The 24,218-nt window shown below is 47.0% G+C and overlaps 2 protein-coding genes and 1 non-coding gene across 4 annotated transcripts; 2 read left to right on the forward strand and 1 right to left on the reverse strand.

Annotated features, from left to right (window-relative positions):
- The first annotated feature begins 3 nt into the window (after positions 1-3).
- Positions 4-18,847, forward strand: MARS1 (methionyl-tRNA synthetase 1). Of its 2 annotated transcripts, XM_049783065.1 has the most exons (22): positions 4-144; positions 1,235-1,325; positions 1,976-2,054; positions 2,136-2,270; positions 3,079-3,154; positions 3,353-3,525; positions 3,647-3,753; positions 4,534-4,650; positions 4,976-5,179; positions 6,587-6,788; positions 9,498-9,572; positions 13,354-13,524; positions 13,686-13,781; positions 14,007-14,124; positions 14,473-14,686; positions 16,830-16,961; positions 17,054-17,158; positions 17,242-17,428; positions 18,106-18,177; positions 18,307-18,330; positions 18,413-18,505; positions 18,643-18,847. In XM_049783065.1, exons 1-22 carry the CDS (start codon positions 36-38, stop codon positions 18,787-18,789), a joined length of 2,727 nt encoding a protein of 908 aa, XP_049639022.1. In that variant the 5' UTR covers positions 4-35; the 3' UTR covers positions 18,790-18,847. The 2 variants fall into 2 exon arrangements, with proteins under 2 accessions (XP_049639022.1, XP_049639023.1); XM_049783066.1 differs by lacking the exon at positions 18,307-18,330.
- Positions 18,819-23,929, reverse strand: DDIT3 (DNA damage inducible transcript 3). The gene is made up of 3 exons (XM_049783099.1): positions 23,886-23,929; positions 19,476-19,630; positions 18,819-19,389 (listed from the first exon to the last, which is right to left on the reverse strand). Exons 2-3 carry the CDS (start codon positions 19,608-19,610, stop codon positions 19,021-19,023), a joined length of 504 nt encoding a protein of 167 aa, XP_049639056.1. The 5' UTR covers positions 19,611-19,630; positions 23,886-23,929; the 3' UTR covers positions 18,819-19,020.
- LOC126023545 (U6 spliceosomal RNA) lies at positions 20,540-20,645 on the forward strand. The gene has a single exon (XR_007500660.1). It is a non-coding gene; the product is annotated as a U6 spliceosomal RNA (small nuclear RNA).
- Positions 23,930-24,218: the final 289 nt, after the last annotated feature.

Here is a 24,218-nt window from a genome sequence, read left to right on the forward strand (position 1 = left end):
GGTTCCGGTTGCATCAGCGTGGGATCCGCGGCGAAATGAGACTTTTCGTGAGCGAGGGTGCCCCGGGAACCCTCCCGGTTCTAGTCGCCGCGGGGAGGGCCCAGGGCAAATCGGAGCTGCTCATCAGCACCGTAGGCCCCGAAGGTAGCCGAGCTGGTGCCCGAGGGGGGTAGGGACCCACCGAGCTCCTCCCTCCCATGCAATGTCTTCACCAACCCTCCTCCTGCATTATCCTTGGCTCCTCGGTCCCTTTCACTCCTAGTCCCGGTGATGCTCAGGGGTTCCACCTGGCTCTGCGCTCCGAAATTCGCTCCTGGCTCTGGTGGACCATATGGGATGCCGGAAGTCGAACCCTGGGTCAGCCGCTTGCAAGGCAAACGGCCTACCGCATGCACCACCGCTCCGGCTCATTTTCACTCCTAGTGATATGTCATAACTCACTTCCCTTAGTGATCACCCCAACTCAGTGCACCCTTGTGTCTCCCCTCCCATCGTTATCTTTGATTTTTTTTTGGGGGGGGGCACACCCGGCAGCACTCAGGGCTTACTCCTGGCTCTAAACTCAGAAATCGCTCCTGGCAGGCTCGGGGGACCATATGGGATGCCCGGATTCGAACCACTGTCCTTCTGCATGCAAGGCAAATGCACTACCTCCATGCTATCTCTCCGGCCCCCCCATCGTTATCTTTCAGCTCCCCACACCAACCAAGTGGCTGCCCCCCCTCCCCCACTTTCCAAACTTATGAGCCCACCAGAAGTTCCACACTCACTCTCCTGAGCCCCTTTGTGGCTCTTAGGAAACTCTACCTTCCTTTCTTTAAACACACCGAGGTACAAATATTCACTCCTTCCCCTAGCCATTCATTCATCTCTTACCATTCCCAGCAAACTTTTGAGGTAGGTCGCTCCTCAATCCTCATTTCTCTCACTGTTATCTCAGATCGTTCTTAGATATCCAATTGACTTGCAGTTGTTCCCCTTCTTGGCTGCATGCAGCATGGTCTCCAGCCCCCCCATCTCCTGGCCAGTTCCCATCTGTTGTTTCCAGCTGGCCTCAGCCGAACACCTGCTGGTCTGCCAGATTGTTCTGGACCCACCCCTTTTCCCTGCTCCTAGCTCTGACCCTCTGTGTTGAAGTCTCTCTTCTTTCTTCTCTTTAATCCCTGAACAATATGCCTGGTGTTCCACTGAGTGTTCCTTTTCTTTGTTTTCACCCATTTTCTCTCCTATATAGAGCGTGTGGTCCCGTTCCTGACCCGGCCGAAGGTCCCTGTCTTACAGTTGGATAATGGCAATTACCTCTTCTCCACTAGTGCGATTTGCCGGTCAGTACTGGTGGGGTACTGTGCGGTGGGGTAGTGGTTGATAAATCAGGCCTTATCTATTCCTTCTGTGCACTTATTTACAACCAGAGTTTCTCTCTGTGGGTAGATAGTTGGGTCTCTCACTGTCTTTTTTGTTTGTTTGTTTCTTTTGGGGCCACATCAGACAGTGCTTAGGGGTTACTCTTGGCAGACTGGGGGAACCATATGGGGTGCTGGGGATTGAACCCTGGCCATCCTTGTGCAAGACAAACATCCTATTCACTGTATTGCTCTCTGCCCCATCCCTTTATATTTTCTTTTCCACATCCGGTGGTTTTTATTTCTTGGTTTTGGGTCATACCCAGCGGTTACTCCTGCCTGTGTGCTCAGAAATTGCTCCTGGCAGGCACAGGGGACTATATGGGATGCCAGGAATTGAATCTGGGTCCATCCCGGGTCAGCCACATGCAAGGCAAATGCCCTACCACTGTGCTCTGGCCCCCCACATCCGGTGGTCCTCAGGGCTTATTTCTAGCTTGCTTTGGAACTGTGTGAGGTGATGGGAATTGAATCCAGTTCTACTTAATGCAAGGCAAAGGCCTTACCCCTTGTATTATCTCTGATCCAAATAGGCTTCTCTTATTTCACTTTCTGTTGTTCTCTCTGAGCAGATACTTCTTTCTCTTATCTGGCTGGGAGCAAGATGACCTCACCAACCAGTGGCTGGAATGGGAAGCTACTGAGCTGCAGGTAGGACTGAGACTTGGGGATGGCAGTTAGGCTGCCTCGTGTTCTGTCTGGCCATCCTGATCTGTGTTTCTTGCCTTTTAGCCAGCTTTGTCCGCTGCCCTCTACTACTTAGTGGTCCAAGGCAAAAAGGGAGACGATGTTCTGAGCCTGGTGCGAAGGGCCTTGACTCACATTGACCAGAGTTTGAGTCGCAAGAGCTATCCTTTCCTGGCTGGGGTGAGTTGGACCTTGAGAAGGCGTTCAAGGAAGGGTGTACATTATAAGACAAAGACTGTAGGGGCTGGAGCAATAGTGCAGTTTGTACTTTTAATACCTGGCATCCCATATAGTCCCCTGAGCACTGCCAGGAGTAAATCCTGAGTGCAGAGTCAGGAGTAACCCCCAAGCACCCCAAAACAAATAAACAAGACTAAGTGCTAGTTTTATGATTCAGTGTAGAGCCTTAACTTATATGTGTGAGGCTCTGTTTGAATCACTGCTGATAGTGATCTCTGAACACTGCTGGTTGTGGTCCCAAGCCGCCACCATTCCATTCCCCCTCTGCCTGCCAAAAAATAGGCTGTAATTGAGAGTTGAAATCTCAGTTGGTCACCTACTAGGAATCTTACCTTTTTGAATAACATTGATTTCTCTAATTCTCTATTTCCTTTTTGAAACAAAAGTAATATTAGTACCTGTCTCACTGGGTTATTGTAAGGATTGAGATTTTTTTGGGGGGTGGGTGGGAGATGGGGGTGGGGTTTCAGCATCACACCCAGCAGTATTCAGGGCTTACTCCTGACTCTGTATTTAGGAATTATTTCTGGCAGTGATTGAGGAACATACGTGGTGTCTAGGGATCAAACCTGGGTTGGCTGTGTGCAAGGCCCTACCCTTGGTGCTATTAGCCCAGGATTGAGATCATCTAAAATGTGTAGTGTGATGCACAATACAGCCCAAAGAGTAATGGATGTGATGATTCATGTTGAGCAGAAATGGGATGCCTCTGAGTTGAATATATGTTTCTTTTCTTTCCCCAACAAAGGAGACAGAATCTCTAGCTGACATTGTTTTGTGGGGTGCTCTCTACCCATTACTCCAGGACCCAGCCTACCTTCCTGGTAAGAATTACGCTTATTATGCCAGTTGCAGCCCCAGGACTTTGGCATAGGGGCGAGAGCATGGGCAGTAGAATAGTGAGGCCCATTGGCGGTATAGCTGAGGTAAAGTTGCAGTGGGCGGGGGGCATGAAGATGAGGAGGATCACTCCTCTCTGCCCATCCAGGCTTGATTTTTCTCACTTTTTCTCTCTCCTGCAGAGGAACTGGGTGCCTTGCACACCTGGTTCCAGACCTTGAGTTCCCAGGAGCCCTGTAAGCGAGCTGCAGAGACAGTGTTGAAGCAACAGGGGGTCCTGGCCCTCCGACCTTATCTCCAGAAACAGCCGCAGCCAAGCTCCCTGACGGGAAGCAGTGTTAACAATGAACCTGAGGTCTGCAGGGGCTCCACAGGACTTTAGTGCCTGAGGTTGGGGGTGGCATGGTGGAGAACAAGGAAGAGTTTCTGTGCTCTCTGGGTCCTTTGCCTGAAGAAGGTTGTGTCTCTTCTTATAGGAGGAGGAGCTGGCCACCCTTTCTGAGGAGGAGATCACCATGGCTGTAGCTGCCTGGCAGAAGGGCCTGGAAAGCCTACCCTTGCTTCGGCCAAAGCAGAATCCAGTGTGAGTGGACACAGATGAGAGAGGCTTGGGGCTCAGGAGTTCTTTTGGTTGTTGTGATGTTTAGGGGTCACACTTGGCTGTGACACACATGGATAAGCTGCTCTCCTCTGCATCATGCCAGCTTTGCTTGGGATTACATTCCAACTGTGCTGAAGCTGAGGAACCCACCCCCCACAAACTCAGAATGTTGTAGAAACATGGGGCCGGAATGATAGCACAGTGGTTGGGCATTTTGCCTTGCATGTGGCCGACGCTGAACGGACCCGGGAAGGACCCAGGTTCAATCCCTGGCATCCCTTATGGTCTCCCAGCCTGCCAGGAGTAATTTATTTTTTGGGGGGGGGGATTTTTGGGTCACACTCAGCAGCACTCGGGTTACTCCTGGCTCTGTGCTCAAAAATCACTCCTGGCAGGCATGGGGGACCATATGGGATGCTGGGATTCGAATCACAGTCAGTTCTGGGTCGGCCGCTTGCAAGGCAAATGCCCTACTGCTGTGCTATCTCTTCAGCCCCTCAGGAGCAAATTCTGAGCACTGCCAGCTGTGACCCCCCCTCCCCCCCAACAAAAAAAAGAAAGAAACCAGAATGATAGTACAGCGGGTAGGGTCATTGCCTTGCATATGACCAAATTTGGTTCAATCCCTGTCACCCTGTATGGTCCTCCAAGGACCATCTGGAGTGATTCCTAAGTGTAGAGCCAGGAGTAAGCCTTGAACATAGCCAGGTATGCCCCCCCAAAACAACCATTTCCTATGAGATGTTCTCTCTTCCTTTACAGTTTGCCTGTGACAGGGGAAAGGAATGTGCTTATCACCAGTGCCCTTCCTTATGTCAACAATGTCCCCCACCTTGGGAACATCATAGGTTGTGTGCTCAGTGCTGATGTTTTTGCCAGGTAAGTCCAGGTTCTGGGGTAGATCGCCCTTAATGGAGGAGTAGCCCCAAGGAAATAGGGTGGACCTCAAAGGTGGAGGCTGGAAGGAGGATCCCTGGGAAATTGAGCAGATCCCTTCATCACCAAATTTCTTTTTTTTTTGGTTTTTGGGTCACACGCAGCAATGCTCAGGAGTTACTCCTGGCTCTATGCTCAGAAGTCGCCCCTGGCAGGCACAGGGGACCATATGGGATGCTGGGATTCGAACCACCATCCTTCTTCATGAAAGGCAAACGCCTTACCTCCATGCTATCTCTCTGGCCCCGATCACCAAATTTCCTTCCAGGTATTCACGCCTGCGACAGTGGAACACCCTCTATCTGTGTGGGACAGATGAATATGGTACAGCGACGGAGACCAAGGCTATGGAAGAAGGTCTAACCCCACAGGAGATCTGTGACAAGTATCATGCCATCCATGCTGACATCTACCGCTGGTTTAATATCTCATTTGATATTTTTGGTCGCACCACCACGCCACATCAGACTACGTAGGTTTCTTCTAGTCAGGTTGACCTGGAGGGGAAGTGTAGGGTGGGGGTCGGGAATATGTCCCTGACATATTCCTTCAAACAGAATGCAGCGCTCCTGTTAATTGCCCTGAAACGTTTTCAGACATTACTGGTTCTGTGTTGCAGACAACATTGTCTGAGGAGTTGCAGGCTCCTGGGGAGCACCTGCCCCTTCTTCACTGTCCCTTCTGTAGCGTCAGGGACAGAGCAGGTCTGTCCTGCTCATTGTTTATTACAGATGCACTCCCTCTGCCTGAGACTCATCCTCTCCAACACTGCACCTCTCCTACATTATCTGATAATAGGATATGGAGTTGAGCAGGTGTATGGATTTAATTTTTAGAACATCCACAGTAGGCCTTAAGCTGGAGATGGCCCTCAGTGGGGGATGCACATGCCTTGTATATATAAGGTCTGGGTTTCATTATTGGAGACACCTAAAAAGAGAAAAGTGGGGCTATAGCAGTAGGGCATTTGCCTTGCATGCAGCTGACCTGGGTTTGATTCCTGGCATCCCACAGGGTCCCCCAAGCCTGCCAAGGGTGATTTCTTTTTTTTTGTTTTGTTTTGTTTTACTTTCTTTGGTCACACCCATCAGTGCTCAGGGGCTACTCCTGGCTCTACGCTCAGAAATCGCCCCCAGCAGGCTCGGGAGACCATATGGGATGCCGGGATTCGAACCACTGTCCTTCTGCATGCAAGGCAAATGCCCTACCACTGTGCTATCTCTTCGGTCCCCCAAAGGTGATTTATTTATTTATTTTTTGGTTTTTGGGTCACACCCAGCAGTGCTTAGGGGTTACTCCTGGCTCTATGCTCAGAAATCGCCCCTGGCAGGCACAGGGGACCATATGGGATTTAGGGATTCAAACTACCGTCCTTCTGCATGAAAGGCAAATACCTCACCTCCATGCTATCTGTTTGGCCCCCTAAGGGTGATTTCTGAGCACAGGGCCAGGAGTAACCCCTGAGCACCACCGGGTGTGGCTCAAAAGCCAAAATAAAAAGTAAGGGACCTGCCTTGGCCTATCCTTTTGGAGATTCTCGTTAATGAAGATTATAAAACAGATAAATTTGTTGTCAACGAAAGTAAATTCTAAAGTGTCAGGGTGTCTAGGCCCTGAGTTGGATCCCTGCCACCACATGCTACCTTCACTTCACTTGTTCTTGGTGACTCCTGAGTGCTACAGAGCATAGTCTCTCAGAAATAAAGTATCATGGGAAGAAACCGGGAAGGGATGATGCTTTGAATGAGGAGTCTAGACTCATGAAAAACGAACTGTCTTTGTCATATGCATTGGATGAGGCTGGGCGTGAGGAAAGTGACATAAGGGAGGGGTGCACCTCTTCTGATCTGTCTCTGTAATCTCTTGTTCACCTCACTAGAATCACCCAGGACATCTTCCAAAAGTTATTAGCACGGGGCTTTGTACTGGAAGATACCGTGGAGCAGCTGCGCTGTGAGAACTGTGCTCGTTTCCTGGCTGACCGCTTCGTGGAAGGGGTGTGTCCATTTTGTAGCTACGAAGAGGCCCGAGGTGATCAGTGTGACAAGTGTGGCAAGCTCATTAATGCCATTGAGCTAAAGGTGAGAGCAGGGAAGGAGGCTCTGGGATCCTGGAAGAAACACGATTTCCTATTCTCTCTTCCCTTCCCTCTCCTCTTTCCTCTTTCATCTCACCCTTTTCCCCTCCCTTCCCTTCGCCTCTTTTTTTCCTTTACTTTGTTTTTGGACCACATACCAGCAGTGCCCAGGTCTTGCTGCTGGCTCTGCTCAGGGATCAATTCTGGGGGCTTCAGGGATTAAACTGGTCAAACCCAGGTTAGTCCTTTGCAAGACAAACACCCTACCTCCTGTACTATATCTCTGGCCCCTATTTTATTTTTTGTGGTGCTGGGGATTGAATCTCGGGCCTCATATGCAGGACAGTGTTCCACCACTGAGTTAAGAGCCACCGCTCAATGCTTTCTAGTTTTGGGGGGTGTGAGGTAGAGGGAAGGTTTTGGTTTTGGGGCCAGTTAGGTACTTGGGAGAGTCAAACAGAAATCATCTGGTACCAGGAATTGATCCTGGAGCTTCCATGTGCAAAATGTGCTCAATCCTTTGAACCATCTCCCAGCTTGCAGTTGGCTCTCTCTCTCTGTCTCTCTCTCTCTGTCTCTCTCTCTGTCTCTGTCTCTCTCTCTCTCTGTCTCTGTCTCTCTCTCTCTCTCTCTCTGTCTCTGTCTCTCTCTCTCTCTCTCTCTCTCTCTCTCAATATTTTAGGTTTTTATTTTATTTTACTTTTGGTTTTTGGGTCACACCCAGCAACGCTCAGGGGTCACTCCTGGCTCCAGGCTCAGAAATCGCTCCTGGCAGGCTCAGGGGACCATATGGGATACCGGGATTCGAACCATCAACCTTCTGCATGCAAGGCAAATGCCTTACTTCCATGCTATCTCTGTGGCCCTCTTTTTTTTTTCATTTTGGGGACACACCTGGGTCAGCACAGGCAAGGTAAGCACTTTAACCCCTTTGCTATTTTCTGGCCCCAATCTTAGTCCATTCAGAAATTTGACTCTAGCATGCAAGACAAATCAGGCACTGTCTACCGACCATTCAACTCATTTAACAAAAGTTGAGTATTTACTAGGTTCTAGCACTGACTGAGTCACCAGTAAATTGGGGCAGAGAAATAGTGTAGTGAGTAGGGTGCTTGCATGGCTTGCCCTGGCTTTGATCCTTGGCATCTCATAGAATCCCTTGAACACGCCAAGTATGATCGTTAAGCATTGCTTGGTGTGGCCCCCCAAATAAAACAAAAGAAAAAAGAAATCACTACATTGATTTATACTTCCCTGCCTTTTACTCTTGCTTAAGATCTTCTGATCTGTATTTGTTTAGATTGTCTTAGATACCATCTCTCCTACTCAATGTTTATTCATTCAACAAAGGATTTTAGGGGAACATCCTAAGCCTTGCTCAGGAGACCTGGGGGCTTTCAGCTATTCTCTGCCAGTAGGATACTTGGCTACTAGAGGCCACACCTGGTGGTGCTCAAAAATCACCTGTTTGGGATTGGGGTGGACCATGTGCTAGGATTGAACCAGGGTTAGCTGAGTACAAAACATGTGTCTTTTTTTGTTGTTGTTGTTTTGGGCCACACCCATTTGATGCTCAGGGGTCACTCCTGGCTAAGCTCTCAGAAATCGCCCCTGGCAGGGGCCGGGCGGTGGCGCAAGAGGTAAGGTGCCTGCCTTGCCTGTGCTGGCCTTGGACGGACCGCGGTTCGATCCCCGGTGTCCCATATGGTCCCCCAAGCCAGGAGCAACTTCTGAGCGCATAGCCAGGAGTAACCCCTGAGCGTTACCGGGTATGGCCCAAAAACCAAAAAAAAAAAAAAAAAAAAAAAAAAAAAGAAATCACCCCTGGCTTGGGGGTCCATATGGGACGTCGGGGGATTGAACAGTGGTCCTTCCTTGGCTAGTGCTTGCAAGGCAGACACCTTACCTCTAGCACCACCTCTCCGGCCCCAAAGCATGTGTCTTAATCCCTGTACTAACTAACTCTCCAATCCAACAAAGAGTTTTTAAAAACAGGCTAGTCACAATTTTAGCTGCTGGAGATATAATACTGAACAAGATAAACTAGCTTCATGGTGGTAATACACATCCTTAGTGTGTATTTTCTTTTTTTTTTTTGGTTTTTGGGTCGCTCCCGGCAGCACTCAGGGGTTCCTTCTGGCTCTACGCTCAGAAATTGCTGGGTCATTTTATTTTTTTCTCTGCAGGTTCCTGGCAGGCTCAGGGACCATATGGGATGCCAGGATTCAAACCACTGACCTTCTGCACGCAAGGCAAACGCCTTACCTCCATGCTATCTCTCTGGCCCACCTAGTGTGTATTTCAATGCTTGAAACTATAAATAATCTGAAGTATACGTGTATCATGTTCATGTACATATATACACATACCTATGATAAAGCTTACTTTATGAATTGGAGCTTCTCTGTGTTCTCAACACGTCTGAATACCTCCTTTGGGGCCAGAGAGATAGCATAGCAATAGGGCATTTACCTTGCAAGCAGCCGACCCAGGACCAACGGTGGTTCAAATTTCAGCATCTCATATGGTCCCCCGTGCCTGCCAGAAGCGATTTCTGAGCAGAGAGCCAGGAGTAACCCCTGAGCACCGCCAGGTGTGGCCCCCCCCCAAAAAAAAATAAAAATAAAACAAAAGAATACCTCTTTGGCCCAGTCCTATGTAATTCTGACTGTCCTACCTTGGGTCACCCCTTCTCTTCATTTTCCCTTCACAGAGGCCTCAGTGTAAAATCTGCCGCTCGTGCCCTGTGGTGAAATCCTCTAGGCACCTTTTCCTGGACCTGCCTAAGGTAAGTGGGCCTCCCTGTCTTTGTTCCCTCAGCCTGCCTCCAACATGAAGATCACTCTCAAAAGTTCTCAGTTTCCATGAAATAAGCTGTTGGTTGAAAGAAATACCAAAGTAAAATAAAGTACACCAAGTGAAATGCTTCTCCTGATTACCAGTAGTATTGCTTAATTCCTTTGTGTTTATTCAGAAGTATCATAAATATATCAAAGTGTTTTGCCTTCCTCAGCCCCAAATACAAACTAAATCATTGTATACTTTTTTTTTTTGGTTTTTGGTTTTTGGGTCATACCCAGCAGTGCTCATGGGTTACTTCTGACTCCATGCTCAGGAATTGCTCTCCTGGCAGGCTCAGGAGACCATATGGGATGCCAGAATTCAAACCAATGACTTTCTGCATGAAAGGCAAATGCCTTACCTCCACTCAATGCTATCTCTCCGGCCCCAAATCATTGTATTCTTATTCCTCTGCCATTTTATTTTTTTCTCTGCAGTGAGTCTGTGTGTGTGTGTGTGTGTGTGTGTGTGTGTGTGTGTGTGTGTGTGTGTGTGTGTGTTGTTTTGGGGCCATACTGGCTTGCTCAGGGATACTCTTGGCTCTGTGCTCAGGAATTAGTCTTGCAAACCTTATGAGGTGCTAGGGATTAAATCCTGGTCTGCAGTGTGCAAGGGAAGTGCCTTGCCTGCTGCACTATCTCTCTGGCCCCCAATAATTTTTTATATTTTTATTTGTTTTTGGGTCATACCTGGTGGTGCTCAGGGATTACTCCTGGCTCTAGGCTCAGAAATCACTCCGGGCAGTCTTGGGGGACCATATGGGATGCCAGGGTTCTTCCCAGATTGGCCACGTGCAAAGCAAACCCCCTAACACTGTGCTATCGCTCCAGCCCCCAATAATATTCTTAATTTTTTTGTTCTGTTTTGTTTTAGAGTCACAGCTGTTGTGCTCAGGGATTACACCTGGCTTTGTGCTCCAGAATTACTTCTGGTGGGGCTCAGGGACCATATGGGGATGCTGGGGATCAAACTCGGGTAGATTGTGTGCAAGGCAAGCATTCTACCTGCTATACATCTCTCTGTGATTTTGGAGCCACACCCAGTAGTGCCTCTGGCTCTGTGTTCTGGGATCACTCTTGGAAGTGCTTAGGGACTATATGTGGTACCAGGGGTTGACCTGATGTCTACACATGTAAGGGAAGTGCCCTATCCCTTTACTATCTCAAGATATAATAGGTCTGTTTCACTTGGTTTTGTTTTGGGACCATAACCGGCAGTGCTTAGGAGCTACTCATGTCTGGCTCTGTGCTCAGAAATTGCGCCTGGCAGACTTGGGGGATCCCATATTGGAACTGAGAACCTGGGTCTGACCTTGGTCGGCCTTGGCAAGCAAACGTCCTGTCGCTGTGCTATCACTCCTGCACCTTCGCTTGTTTTTTTTTGTTTGTTTTTGGGTCACACCTAACAGTTATCAGGGCTCTACACTTATAAATCGCTCCTGGCAGGCTCAGGGGACCATATAGGATGCTGGGATTCAAACCACCATCCTTCTGCATGAAAGACAAACGCCTTACCTCCATGTTACCTCTCTGGCCCCCCTTCTCTTGTTCTTTAATTAAAAATCTTTGGCCATACCTGGCTGTGTTCAGGCTTATTCCTGGCTCCTTGCTCAAGGATTACTCCTGGTGAGGTTCAGGGTGCCTGAGTCAGCCACATGCAAGACAAGCACTCTACCTGCTTGTCTACTCTACTCCTTCTGTCTGTCCACACTTTGATTCTCAGCTGCACTTCACTGTTTTTTGTTGTTTTTTTCCACAACTGCTCATTATTTACTCCTCATAGTCACTGATCACTCTTAGCAGTGCCTAGGGACTGGACGTGTGCTGGGAATCAAACCTGGGTCAGTCATATATAAGAATGTATTAATGCTAAACTAGTTTTTGTTTGTTTTTGTTTATGGGCCAAACACAGCAGTGCTCAGGGATTACTTCTATCTCAGAAATTACTCCTGGCAGCCTTTGGGGGCCATATGGGATGCTGGGAATTGACCCCGGGTGAACCTGTGTCAGTCACATGCAAGGCAAATGCCCCCTACCCTCTGTACTATTGATTGGGCCCACTGCTATATTATGTTCTTAGCATCTTATTTTTTACTTGTTTATTTTGCTTTTGAGCACCCAGCAGCAATCAGTAGTTACATCCTGGCTTTGCATTCCTCTTGGCGGCTTGGGGAACCATGTGAGATGCCAGAGATTGTACCCTGGTTGACCATGTGTTAGGAAAATAGCCACTGTGCTGTCACTCTGGGCCCATTTTTTGTTTGCTTTTGGTTCATACAGGGTGTGCTTAGGGATCACTCCTGGTGGGGCTGTAGGAACCATATGTAATTCTGGGAATCAAATCCCAGTGAAATGCATGAAGGCAAGTGCTCTATCTGCTCTACTCTCTCATCAGCCCCTGTATCTCGCTTTATAATGGCTTCAATTAGAATCTCATTGTACTGATATATGGTACTTTTTTGGTTTGTTTTGGGATCACACCAGTGATACTCAAGGGCTATTCCTGGCTCAGTGCTTGAGGTGTGGGCCCTGCCCTGTAGTGTCAGGGATCAAACCTGGGGCTCCTGCATGCAGATATTATGTTCCCGCCACCTCAGCCCTACTACCTTATTTCTTTTTAAGTTGAATTGAACTTTGGTAGTTTTAAATTTTTTTTTTTTTGTTAAACAGAACACTTGTATGTATCTTGTTAATACTTTTGTTAAATAAATTCACATATGTAGAATTGCTGTCAAGATCATGAATCATATTATTTACCGTATTTTGAAACAAAAAAGTCAACCGAAAATCGGGGGTCGTCTTATACGCCGAGTATATTCCGAAAACTGTTTCTTTTTTTTTTTTTTTTTTTTTTTTTGTGGTTTTTGGGTCACACCCGGCAGTGCTCAGGGATTATTCCTGACTCCAGGCTCAGAAATTGTTCCTGGCAGGCACGGGGGACCATATGGGACGCCGGGATTCGAACCGATGACCTCCTGCATGAAAGGCAAACGCCTTACCTCCATGCTATCTCTCCGGCCCCCGAAAACTGTTTCAATATGCCGCTAAACGAATATTGTCTGAATGTTGCCACAAAACGAATTTTCCAACTTGATCCTGCACCAATCACTGCAAGGCTGCTCGGACTGCCTCTCTAACTTAGCCAATCCAAGCAGGCTTTTTTTTTTTTTTTTTTTTTTTTTTTTGGTTTTTGGGCCACACCCAGTAACGCTCAGGGGTTACTCCTGGCTATGTGCTCAGAAGTTGCTCCTGGCTTGGGGGGCCATATGGGACACCGGGGGATCGAACCGCGGTCCGTCCAAGGCTAGCGCAGGCAAGGCAGGCACCTTACCTTTTAGCGCCACCGCCCGGCCCCCCAAGCAGGCTTTTGATGCATGCAAATTAGACAATGTTCTGGACCCGAATCTACACTGTAAAAAGCCTTCGCAGATTGGCCAGAGTCAGAGAGGAAGTCTTTGACAGTATAACCTTTGAACCTTTGCTTGTTGTGATTGGCTCACTGTGGTACATGAGCACAGGAACACATGCAGCACAGGAATGTTCTGTCTGATACAGTGAATATAGGCCTAAACCTATGTTTTAACTGCAAAGTTAGGGGGTCGTCTTATATGCCGGCAAATACGGTAATTTTATTTTGCCAAATTGTACAAAAGGTTTTACATATTTCTCCTTATCCAAACCATATATGATCATCTGAAATTGGCCCTCACTATCTCTCTATTTTCTCAGCTTGAGAAGCGACTAGAAGATTGGTTGGGGAAAGCAGTGCCTGGCAGTGACTGGACACCCAATGCCCGGTTCATCATTCGTTCTTGGCTTCGAGATGGCCTTAAACCACGTTGTATAACCAGAGACCTCAAATGGGGAACCCCTGTACCCTTAGAAGGATTTGAGGACAAGGTACAAACCCTTTTATTTTTATTCATTTATTGCTCAGTGTTTGGGTTGAGACCCTAGGCTAGCAGAATAGGCTGTTGTCAATTTTTCTCTGAAACATTGGGTTGAGGCAGGTTTCCCAGCATTCCTTCTTCCTTTCATGCCCTTTCCTCTTGACCCTCCAGGTGTTCTATGTCTGGTTTGATGCCACTATTGGTTATGTGTCCATCACAGCCAACTACACAGACCAGTGGGAGAAATGGTGGAAGAACCCAGAGCACGTGAGCAGTTTTTGGTTATACTTTGTGGGGAGAGATGGAGAGGGAGAAAGAGAGCAACAGAAAGAGACAGACAGAGGAAAACAGACAGAGACACAAAGAGAAGTTCTTATACTTTGGGGCCGGAGGGACAAAGAAAGAATATGGGTGTAGGGGTTGGGTAACTAATCTTTCTTGAACCTTTGAAGAAAGTCTCAGGGACTCTCATTTGTTAACTATATTTTATAGGTGGATCTTTATCAATTCATGGCCAAAGACAATGTTCCCTTCCATGGCTTAGTCTTTCCTTGTTCAGCCCTAGGAACTGAGGACAACTACACCTTGGTCAGAAACCTCATTGCCACAGGTACCCATAAAGATATGGAGATGGGGGTTTTTCTAAGGAATGAGTACTGAGGCAGTACCAGGAAGATCTAGAGACTTGCTAGGTCTTAAGTGAAATAGAACATGACCACCTAACCCAGGAGGGAACAAAACTTGTGAAGTAAATATCTGAAGCTACAACTTTGTAATGGATAGAAGCAAAGAGGAAAAGAGCTGGAATGAAGAAGGAATTTTCCCAAGCCCTATGCGCTCCTATTACTCGATTGAACGTATTTCATGAACATCCATGTCAGAGGCTAAGGAAGGGGAAAGAAGGGGGTCAAAGTGAGAAGGCTGTGATCTGAGCAGACGGCTCTCATTCTCTGTCCAGAGTACCTGAATTACGAGGATGGGAAATTCTCTAAGAGCCGGGGTGTGGGAGTGTTCGGGGACATGGCCCAGGATACCGGGATCCCTGCTGACATTTGGCGCTTCTATCTGCTGTACATTCGGCCCGAGGGCCAGGACAGTGCCTTCTCCTGGACAGACATGATGGTGAAGAATAATTCTGAGCTGCTTAACAATCTGGGCAACTTCATCAACAGGTGGGAATTGGTGAGGGATCGGAGTCAACAGATGAGCTGATGTGGGGCTGTACTGTTTTTCCAGGTGGTAGGTAGAGAAGTGAGGAGAGAGAGGCCTGGTAAAGGGACAGTTGTTGTGAGGGATGATGCAGGAGGAGGTGGAAAGTCAATTACTAGCCATTAGATTGCACTCAGAACTTAGAGTAAGCTTTGTTTTTAGGGAAGTGGTAATAAAGTTAGAATTTATTTAGCAAACTTATTTACAAGTTGTTTAGTGTGTCATTTTTGGTTTGATTTTGGGTCACATCTGCCATGCTCAGGTGTTGCTCATCTCTCCAGTCCTAGAAATTTTTAGTTACCTTTGTAGTGTTGGAAATGTGTTCCTCTCTCCTATCAAAAAAGTTCGCTTATTGGGGCCGAAGCGATAGCACAACGATAGGGTGTTTGCCTTGCATGTGGCTGACCAGGAACATAACCGGGTTAGATCCCCAGCATTCTTTTTTTTTTTTTGGGGGGCCACACCCGGCGGTGCTCAGGAGTTACTCCTGGCTGTCTGCTCAGAAATAGCTCCTGGCAGGCACGGGGGACCATATGGGACACCGGGATTTGAACCAACCACCTTTGTTCCTGGATCAGCTGCTTGCAAGGCAAACACCGCTGTGCTATCTCTCCGGGCCCAATCCCCAGCATTCTATATGGTCCCCAAGCCTGGCAGGAGCAACTTCTGAGCTTAGAGCCAGGAGTAACCCGAGTGCTGCCAGGTGGCCCAAAAACAAAACGAAACAAGTTCGCTTGTGGACAGTTGAAGAGTTCGGCTGAAAAAAAGGGATTATGTCAGCATAGGTGTGGACATTAGCAGTATTCTTCAGAGCTTTTATTTAGTAATAAAGCTCTTATTGAACTTCATATCTGCTATTCTGCTATCTAATGAAATACCCTCCATGATTTCCTACCCTTTCAAATTTAGTCATTCACATTTAATGAGTCCCCACTAGAATATTTGATAACTAATAAAATATACTTCAACTTGTTTGTTTTGTTTTTTGGTTTTTGGGCCACACTCGTTTACACTAGGGGTTACTCCTGGCTATGCGCTCAGAAATCGCCGCTGGCTTGGGGGGACCATATGGGACACCAGGGGATCGAACCGCAGTCCATCCTACGCTAGCGCTTGCAAGGCAGACACCTTACCTCTAGCACCACCTTCCTGGCCCCAATATACTTCAACTTGATCATTCTATTGACTTAAAAATAAACAGGGGCTGGAGAGATAGCATGAAGGTAAGGCATTTGCCTTTCATGCAAAAGGACGGTGGTTCAAATCCTGGCATCCCATATGGTCCCCTGTGCCTGCCAGGGGTGATTTCTGAGTGTAGAGCCAGGAATAACCCCTGAGCACTGCTGGGTCTGTGTGACCCAAAAACCAAAAAAAAAAAAGTTAACAAGGGTTGTAATGGCTCAATAGGCTATGGTGCTTGCTTTGCATGTGGGAGGCATGGTTTAAATCCCTTACTGGTACCCCAAAGACCTCTAGGCCAAAGACCTCTAGGTATGACCCCAAAACTGAAACAAAAAATGAGAACAATAGGGTTTACTTATGTATTTGAAATATTTCTAGGTGAAATGTCTATTAAATATACACATATATTCTTAGGGCAGATAGAGAATAAGAATTAAGTCTTGGGGCCGGAGAGATAGCTTGGAGGTAAGGCGTTTGCCTTTCATGCAGAAGGACGGTGGTTTGAATTCCGGCATCCCATATGGTCCCCTGTGCCTACCAGGGGCAATTTCTGAGCATAGAGCCAGGAGTAACCACTGAGCGCTGTCAGGTGTGACCCAAAAACCAAAATAAAAAAAAAAAAAAAAAAAGAATTAAGTCTTGATTTCCTGGGTAGAGCTTGCCTTGCATGCAACAGACTTAGGTTGATACCACATATTCAATATGGTCTCCTGATCCCACAAGGAGTCATTCCTGTGTGCAAAGACAGGAGTAACTTCTGAGTGCCGCTGGGTGTGGCCCCAAAACCCAAAAAATCAAATAAATTAAAACTTTGCCTTCTAGCTTGAGGGATCCAGATATCAATTCTGAGAGAACAGAAAATCAACTCAAATTTCTCTAAGGGGTGCTCACTCTTTCTTTTTCTTCTTCCCTGTTCCCATCAAGAGCTGGGATGTTTGTGTCTAAGTTTTTTGGGGGTCATGTGCCTGAGATGGTGCTCACCTCTGATGACCAGCGCCTGATAGCCCATGTCACCCTGGAGCTCCACCATTACCACCAACTCCTGGAGAAGGTTCGGTAAGTTACTCATGCCTTGCCTTATCTCAATGATCTGCTGGCACTTTGAGAGCCTTTACGACCTTCCCTTTGACTGTCTCCTCCCCTCCCAGCATCCGGGATGCCTTACGCAGTATACTCACCATCTCTCGCCACGGCAACCAATACATTCAGGTGAATGAGCCCTGGAAGCGGATTAAAGGCGGTGAGACTGACAGGTAGGAAGGAGGTAGGCTTGATGACAGGCTGGTAAGCTGTATCCTCTGAGTGGTCCCCACTAATGTTACCTCTTCTTCCTTAGGCAGCGGGCAGGGACCGTGACAGGCTTGGCAGTAAATATAGCTGCCTTGCTGTCCGTCATGCTCCAGCCTTACATGCCCACCATCAGTGCTACCATCCAGACTCAGCTGCAGCTTCCACTGCCGGCTTGTAGTATCCTCGTCACCAACTTCATTTGCACTTTACCAGCAGGACACCAGATTGGCACAGTAGGTCTGAGATATGGGAGAACAAGCCTCCTTGAAATTGCTACCTTTGGGGGCCAGAGAGGTAGCATAGCAGGTAGGGTGTTTGCCTTGCATGTAGCTGACCCAGATTCATTCCCAGTACCACATATGCCCTTCCCCTCTCCCTCCCCAAATTCTAAAAGGAGTGGTCCGTAGTAAACCCTGAGCATAGCCAGGGTTTTGGCTTGTTTTGGCCCAAAACAAAACAAAAAAATTCCTCTTTGCCATATAACGTTTGAGAAAGAGGCAAAGAACTTGGTGTTGGTCCACAGGCCAGTTTCCTATAGTCCACAGTTCCTCATTGTTTTTCACTCTACACAAAGAATCAGTACATATTTGAGGAAACATGAGACTTGTTTAGTCTCCTATCAGCTTACCTGCAGGTGAGAACACATGTAGTCTTTTTTTTCCCCAGTTACAACTGGCAGCGCTCAGGGTTTACTCCTGGCTCTATGCTCATTTGACTAGTAATATTTTGGGCTTTTATAGTAACTGTTAACTCCTTTCTGAATTATTTACTGAAAGCAGAGGTATTAAGTGTCATCTCATATTTCTCCTGAAGATCCCTAAATGTCAACATTTGAGATTGAGAAGGCCCTTTATAGTTTATAGTGTTTATAGGTAAATCAGTGAATGACCCTTTATTCTTTTTTTCACAGGTTAGTCCCTTGTTCCAAAAATTAGAAAATGACCAGATTGAAAGTTTGAAGCAGCGCTTCGGTGGGGGCCAGGTGAGAAAGCTGGACTACTCTTACCTAGTAACATGTCATCTAGTGTCCCTAAATAAGTCTTCACTCATCACTTTTCCATCTTTTGGCTCTGTTGCTTCCTCACTTAATAGTTTTTCTTTCCTGTCTTAGCTAGAAGAGTGCTTGGAGTTAAAGGTAAAATTTTGAAGAAGTTATATAAAAAATCATGTCAAAGGGTGTTGTGGGAACAGGTTCTGACCATGTCATTGTTATCTAGGCAAAAATGTCCTCAAAGTCAGCAGTTGTAGAAACTCCAACAACAGCTGGACAACAGCAAATACAAGTACTGATGGATGAAGTGGCAAAACAGGTACAAAGCTTAAACCCTCTGGGGAGTGGAAAGCCACATGCTAAACTGGTCCTTTTATTTCATTATATATATATATAATATTATATTATATATATATATATATATGTTGAATTAAATAATTATCCTTTTTTTCTTAGGGCAACATTGTCCGAGAACTGAAAGCACAAAAGGCAGACAAGAACCAGGTTGCTGCAGAGGTGGCAAAACTCTTGGATCTCAAGAAAAAATTGGCTTTAGCTGAGGGGAAACCCCTTGAAGTCCCTAAAGGCAAGAAGAAAAAGTGAAAATGAAAACTTGATTCATAGAAAGTCATTTTAATGGATATGGGCAATAATAAATAAATCTACAATCTTTATACACAGGCTGAGACCCTTTTATATCTACCCCATGTCCTCCCCCTACCGAATTTATAGGAATATGGGTCACATATTGGCACTGGTGAAGAGGTGGTCTGTAGCCACTTCTGGGGAAGGTGAGTAGAAGTGGCCTAAGTGGGAGTGATGATCCCTAATTGTTCATGTTTGGTGTAGATTAACCATTCGATCAATCAGAGCTCTGCGAGTCGCTTCCACTTCTCTTGTCAGACGCTCGATTTCCAATTTGAGCCGTTCATTCTCTTCAGCTAGCTGTGCCACTTTCCTTTCATTCTCTTGTTCTTTTTCCTTCATGCGCTGCTTTCCAGCCCGGGCTGGGGACTGACCACTCTGTTTCCGTTTCCTGGGTCTTTCTTGGTCTTCCTCTTCTTCCTCCTGAGCCAAGGAGCTCTGACTGGAATCAGTAGACTGAGGACTCTGGGAGGTGCTTGTGACTTCTGCTGGTCCTGGTTCTTCAGTCAGCCAAGCCAGAGAGGTGGGGTCAAGAGTGGTGAAGGTTTTTGTCTCTTCCTACAAGGGAATAAAGAATAGGAGGGGTACGTATTGAGAAGGGAACAACAACAACCCCCCCCCCCAGCTTCGCCTAGCATTCTCACCTCATTTCCTGGGGATGAGACATAGGTGCCCCCATTTTCATCTGAGGAGAGTACTTCCTGCAGGTCCTCATACCAAGCTTCCAGCTCCCAGCTGGACAGTGTCCCGAAGGAGAAAGGCAATGACTCAGCTGCCATCTCTGTGGTGGGCTCAGGTTCTGGAAAAGCACATGCTCAGGATGGGCGTTGGCAGAGCAAGTTTCACAATGCAGACAGCCTGTACCCGCTCTTCTGAAACGGTGTAGTGGTGTTAGAGAAAAAAAAATGGGGGGCTTGGGGGCATACCAGGCTGGCTTATGGATGATTCCTGGCTCTGTGCTCAGGGGTTATTCTTTTTTTTTTTTTTGGTTGTTTTTTTGTGACATACCCGGCAGCTCTTAGGTGTTTACTCCTTGGGATGCCAAGGATTGAACCCAGTTCGAAAGCATGTAAGACAAATGCCCTACTCTCTGTGCTATTGTTCCAGCCCTAGGAATTTTTTTTGGGGGGGGCCCACACCCATTTGACGCTCGGGGGTTACTCCTGGCTATGCGCTCAGAAATTGCCCCTGGCTTGGGGGGACCATATGGGACGCCAGGGGATCGAACCGCAGTCCATCCTTGGCTAGCGCTTGCAAGGCAGACACCTTACCTCTAGCACCACCTTCCCGGCCCTCCTAGGAATTTTTTTTAGATGGGGGCCACACACAGTGGTGCTCGGGGAACCATATGGAATGCTGGGAATCAAACCCAGATTGGCTGTGCTCAAGGCAAATAAATGGCCTCCCAGGAATGTTTTAAAATTTATTACCTGTAATAATTCATTTGGATTTTATTTGTATTCCTACTTTATTTTTTTTTGGGGGGGGGCCACAACCATTTGATGCTCAGGGGTTACTCCTGGCTATACACTCAAAAATCACTCATGGCTTGGGGGTGGATCATCGGAGATGCCAGGGGATGGATGGAACCACGGTCTGTCCTAGGCTAGCGCTTGCAAGGCAGATGCTTTACCTCTAACGCCACCTCTCCGGCTCCAAGTATTCCTACTTTATATACCCAGGGTCTATGTAAAAGTTTCTTGGATGGGTGCTTGCTTCGGCAGCACATATACTAACATTGGAATGATACAGAGAAGATTAGCATGGCCCCTGCGCAAGATGACACGCAAATTCGTGAAGCGTTCCATATTTTAAAAAGTTTCTTGGGTGGATGGGCTAGATAGTACAGAAGGTATAGATGGCATTTGCCTTGTATGAAGCTGACCTGGGTCAGTCCCCAGCATCCCACATAATCCCCCAAGCCCTGACAGGAGTGATGAATGTACAGCCCAGGAAAAAGCTCTAAGCAAGACTGGATGAATCCTCAAAACAAACAAAAAATATCAAACCTGCCTGTCCACAGGCTTTACTGGGACAATACTACACTGATTTGTGGTGTTTTGAGGGGCCAGACCCAGCTGGTACTCAGTAATCTATGTTCCATCCTTTGAGCTACCTCCCCATTACCTGCCAAAATTCATTTATTTACATACTGTTTTGGTTGTTTTCATATTGTGATACTTTGTAAGTCTCAATATCTAAATCCTCAAAAACAAAAGTACAGTCTGGAGATAAAGATATAGCTGAGTGATTTCTGCTTATTTTGTATGTATGAAACTTTCCCTATGTGTCTGAGGAGATGGTTTAAAGGGCTAGAGTATACTTCGTATGGAGGAGCCCTAGGTTTAATCCTCAGAACTTTAATCCCCAGGACTGACCCTAGGACTTGCACCTCCATTCCCTCCTTACCCCATATTACCACCGTGGTTACCAAATAAGAATAATTGTCCCTGATTATTTCTACTATTCCATTGAAGAGGCATAGTGCCTGCAAAATTTGGGTTGAGAAAAAGGAAAGTATTTGCCTTGCATGGAGCTGTCTGAGTCAGCTCCCTGTACCCCATATGGTCCCCCTAACACTTCCAGGAGTGATAGGAATCCAGAATCAGGAGTAATCCTGATCAAAACCAGGTGGTAACTCAAAACCAAGTCTTTTTTTCTCATGCCATACCTGGTAGTTATTCCTGGCTAAGTGTTCATGGTTTACTCACTGGTGCATGGGGGACAATGTGGTCCTAATGGTTCAGCCCAATCTTGAGTCTTCTGCATGCAAAATATGTACCCCACACGCTGCATGGGCATTCTGATAGGACCCTAGTAAAAGTGCTAAGCTCCCTTGGGGATCTTTGGTATTTCCCAATTGTCAGACCATTTGTGCGCAAAAAAAACAAACCAAAAAACGGGCTGGAGAGATAGCATGGAGGTAAGGCATTTACCTTGCATGCAGAAGGTCGGTGGTTCAAATCCCGGTATCCCATATGGTCCCCCGAGCCTGCCAAGAGTGATTTCTGAGCATAGAGCCAGGAGTAACCCTTGAGAGCTGCCAGGTGTGACCCCCCCAAAAAACACAAAAAAACAAACGAAAAAGGGGTTGGAGAGATAGCACAGCAGTAGGACATTTGCCTTGCATGCAGCCAACCCAGGATGGTTGGATACCCAGGATGCCGTTTGATTCCCAGTATCCCATATGGTTCCCCTAGCGTGCCGGGGTGATTTCTGAGCACAGAGCCAGGAGTAACCCTGGAGCACTGCCAGGTGTGACCCCCCCCAAAAAAAAACAAAACCAGGGGCCGGAGAGATAGTATGGAGGTATGGAGGTAAGACATTTGCTTTGCATGCAAAAGGACAGTGGTTTGAATCCCGGCATCCTATATGGTCCCCCATGCCTGCCAGCGATTTCTGAGCACAGAGCCAGGAGTAACCCGAGCGATGCCAAGTGTGACCCAAATAAAACAAAAAACCGAAACCGACCATTTGTGCTTCTTTCTCCTATGGGGGAGCGTAAGCAAAAGTTCTTTGGGTCAATCCAACCAAGATGGGAACTAGCCTGTGATAAGACAAATCAATTATCTTTGTTGAGGCTGACTACTGAATCAAAGCTAGCTTTCTTTTTTTTTTTGTTTGTTTTTTGTTTTTTGGGCCACACCCAGCGTTGCTCAGGGGTTACTCCTGGCTGTCTGCTCAGAAATAGCTCCTGGCAGGCACGGGGGACCATATGGGACACCGGGATTCGAACCAACCACCTTTGGTCCTGGATCAGCTGCTTGCAAGGCAAACACCGCTGTGCTATCTCTCTGGGCCCTCAAAGCTAGCTTTCAATTTACACATGTCATGTTCTAAGAATAGTGGTTTGTTACCTTGTTATGAAGAGCCAGAATGAATGTGAGGTGACAACCTTCCTCAAGTTCAAATACTCCTCCTTCCACTGTCACTGGGTATCCCTCCCTCCCTGGTTTTGGGTCACACCTGGTAGTGGTACTCTGAGCTTATTCCTGGCTCTGTACTAGGGGATCACTCCTAGGCTTGGAGGACCACATGGGGCACATCAAGGCAAACATCCTATGTGTTTTACCATCAATTCAGCCCTTCAGTAGATTGGTTTTTGTTTGTTTTTGGTCCACACCTGGTGGTGCTCAGGGGTGATTCCTGGTGGTGCTTGGGGGACCATATGGGATTGAACCTGGGTCAGCACATGCAAGGCAAACATCTTTTGTTTTTTCGAGAGCAACTTTTATTTTGATCTCTCTCTCTCTCTGTCTCTGTCTCTCTCTCTCTCTGTGTCTCTCTCTCTCTCTCTCCCTCTCCCTCTCTCTCTCTCCCTCTCCCTCCTCTCCCTCTCCCTCCCTCCCTCCTCTCTCCTCTCTCTCTCTCTGCTTTGCTCTGCACTCAGAAATTGCTCCTGGCAGGTACGGAAATATATGGGTTGCCAGGATTCGAACCACCATCTGTTCTGGATGGGCTGTATGCAAGGCAAACGCCCTACCACTGTACTCTCTCTCTGGACCCTATTTTGATTTTTTTTGTTTTTGAGTCAGATCCATCGATGCTCAGGGATTACTCCTGGTTCTGCACTCAGGAATTACAGCTGGCAGTACTCAGGACCCCATATGAATCCCCAGGGATCGAACCTGGTTGCCACATGCAAGTTAAGTGCCTTATTTGCTGTACTATCTCTCTCGCCCCATTTTAGGGGGTATCACACTCAGAGGTACTCAGGGATTACTTCTGGCTCTGAGCTCAGGAATCATTCCTGGTAGGCTTGGGGGACTACATTGGAATACCAGGGATCAAAGCTGGGCAGTGTGCCTGATTGTAACCTCTGCTACTTACCTCCTCAAGTTCTTTCCTTCCCTGGCCTTTTAATTTCTATAACCTAGGGTCAAGGGTAATCTAGGTATCACCCTTTTGATACCCTGCACTCTCTTGTATTATATATATATATATTCTATATATACGACTATATATAGTATTATATATACTATAATACTATATATATTATTCTTATATATATAAGTGAGATAATTCCAGCCTATTTGGTGGAAAGATTTGTTTACCTGCTTTCAGGTATGATGATGTATGAAGATCGACTTCCTTCTGGAACACTGTGGGGATAAAAGATAGGTATTAGGCATTTTTGGAAGGGAGATTCTTCAAAAAAAAAAAAAAACCAGAAAAAGCAGGGGTTTTTTTGCGGGGGGGGGGCACATCTGGAGATGCTTAGAGGGTTACTCTTGGCTCTGCAATCAGAAATTACTCCTGACGGTGCTTGGGGACTATATACGTTACTGGGGATCTAACCTGGGTAGCCTGCTTGCAAAACAATCGCCCTACTCGCTACTTCTTTGGCCCTAAAAAAGCAGGCTCTTCTTATCCCTAGCCTCCTAGTG

This window comes from Suncus etruscus, chromosome 11, assembly GCF_024139225.1.
Source record: "Suncus etruscus isolate mSunEtr1 chromosome 11, mSunEtr1.pri.cur, whole genome shotgun sequence".
NCBI lineage: Eukaryota > Metazoa > Chordata > Mammalia > Eulipotyphla > Soricidae > Suncus > Suncus etruscus.

What these genes read in the sequence shown, in the direction of transcription:
- MARS1 (XM_049783065.1), top strand. Translation starts at nt 36, where the DNA reads ATGAGACTTTTCGTGAGCGAGGGTGCCCCGGGAACCCTCCCGGTTCTA. An exon ending in GGGAAGCTACTGAGCTGCAG is followed by an intron (nt 2,055 to 2,135) that starts GTAGGACTGAGA and finishes CTTGCCTTTTAG; the next exon opens with CCAGCTTTGTCCGCTGCCCT. An exon ending in GCTATCCTTTCCTGGCTGGG is followed by an intron (nt 2,271 to 3,078) that starts GTGAGTTGGACC and finishes TCCCCAACAAAG; the next exon opens with GAGACAGAATCTCTAGCTGA.
- DDIT3 (XM_049783099.1), bottom strand. Translation starts at nt 19,610, where the DNA reads ATGGCAGCTGAGTCATTGCCTTTCTCCTTCGGGACACTGTCCAGCTGG. An exon ending in TCTCATCCCCAGGAAATGAG is followed by an intron (nt 19,390 to 19,475) that starts GTGAGAATGCTA and finishes ATTCCCTTGTAG; the next exon opens with GAAGAGACAAAAACCTTCAC.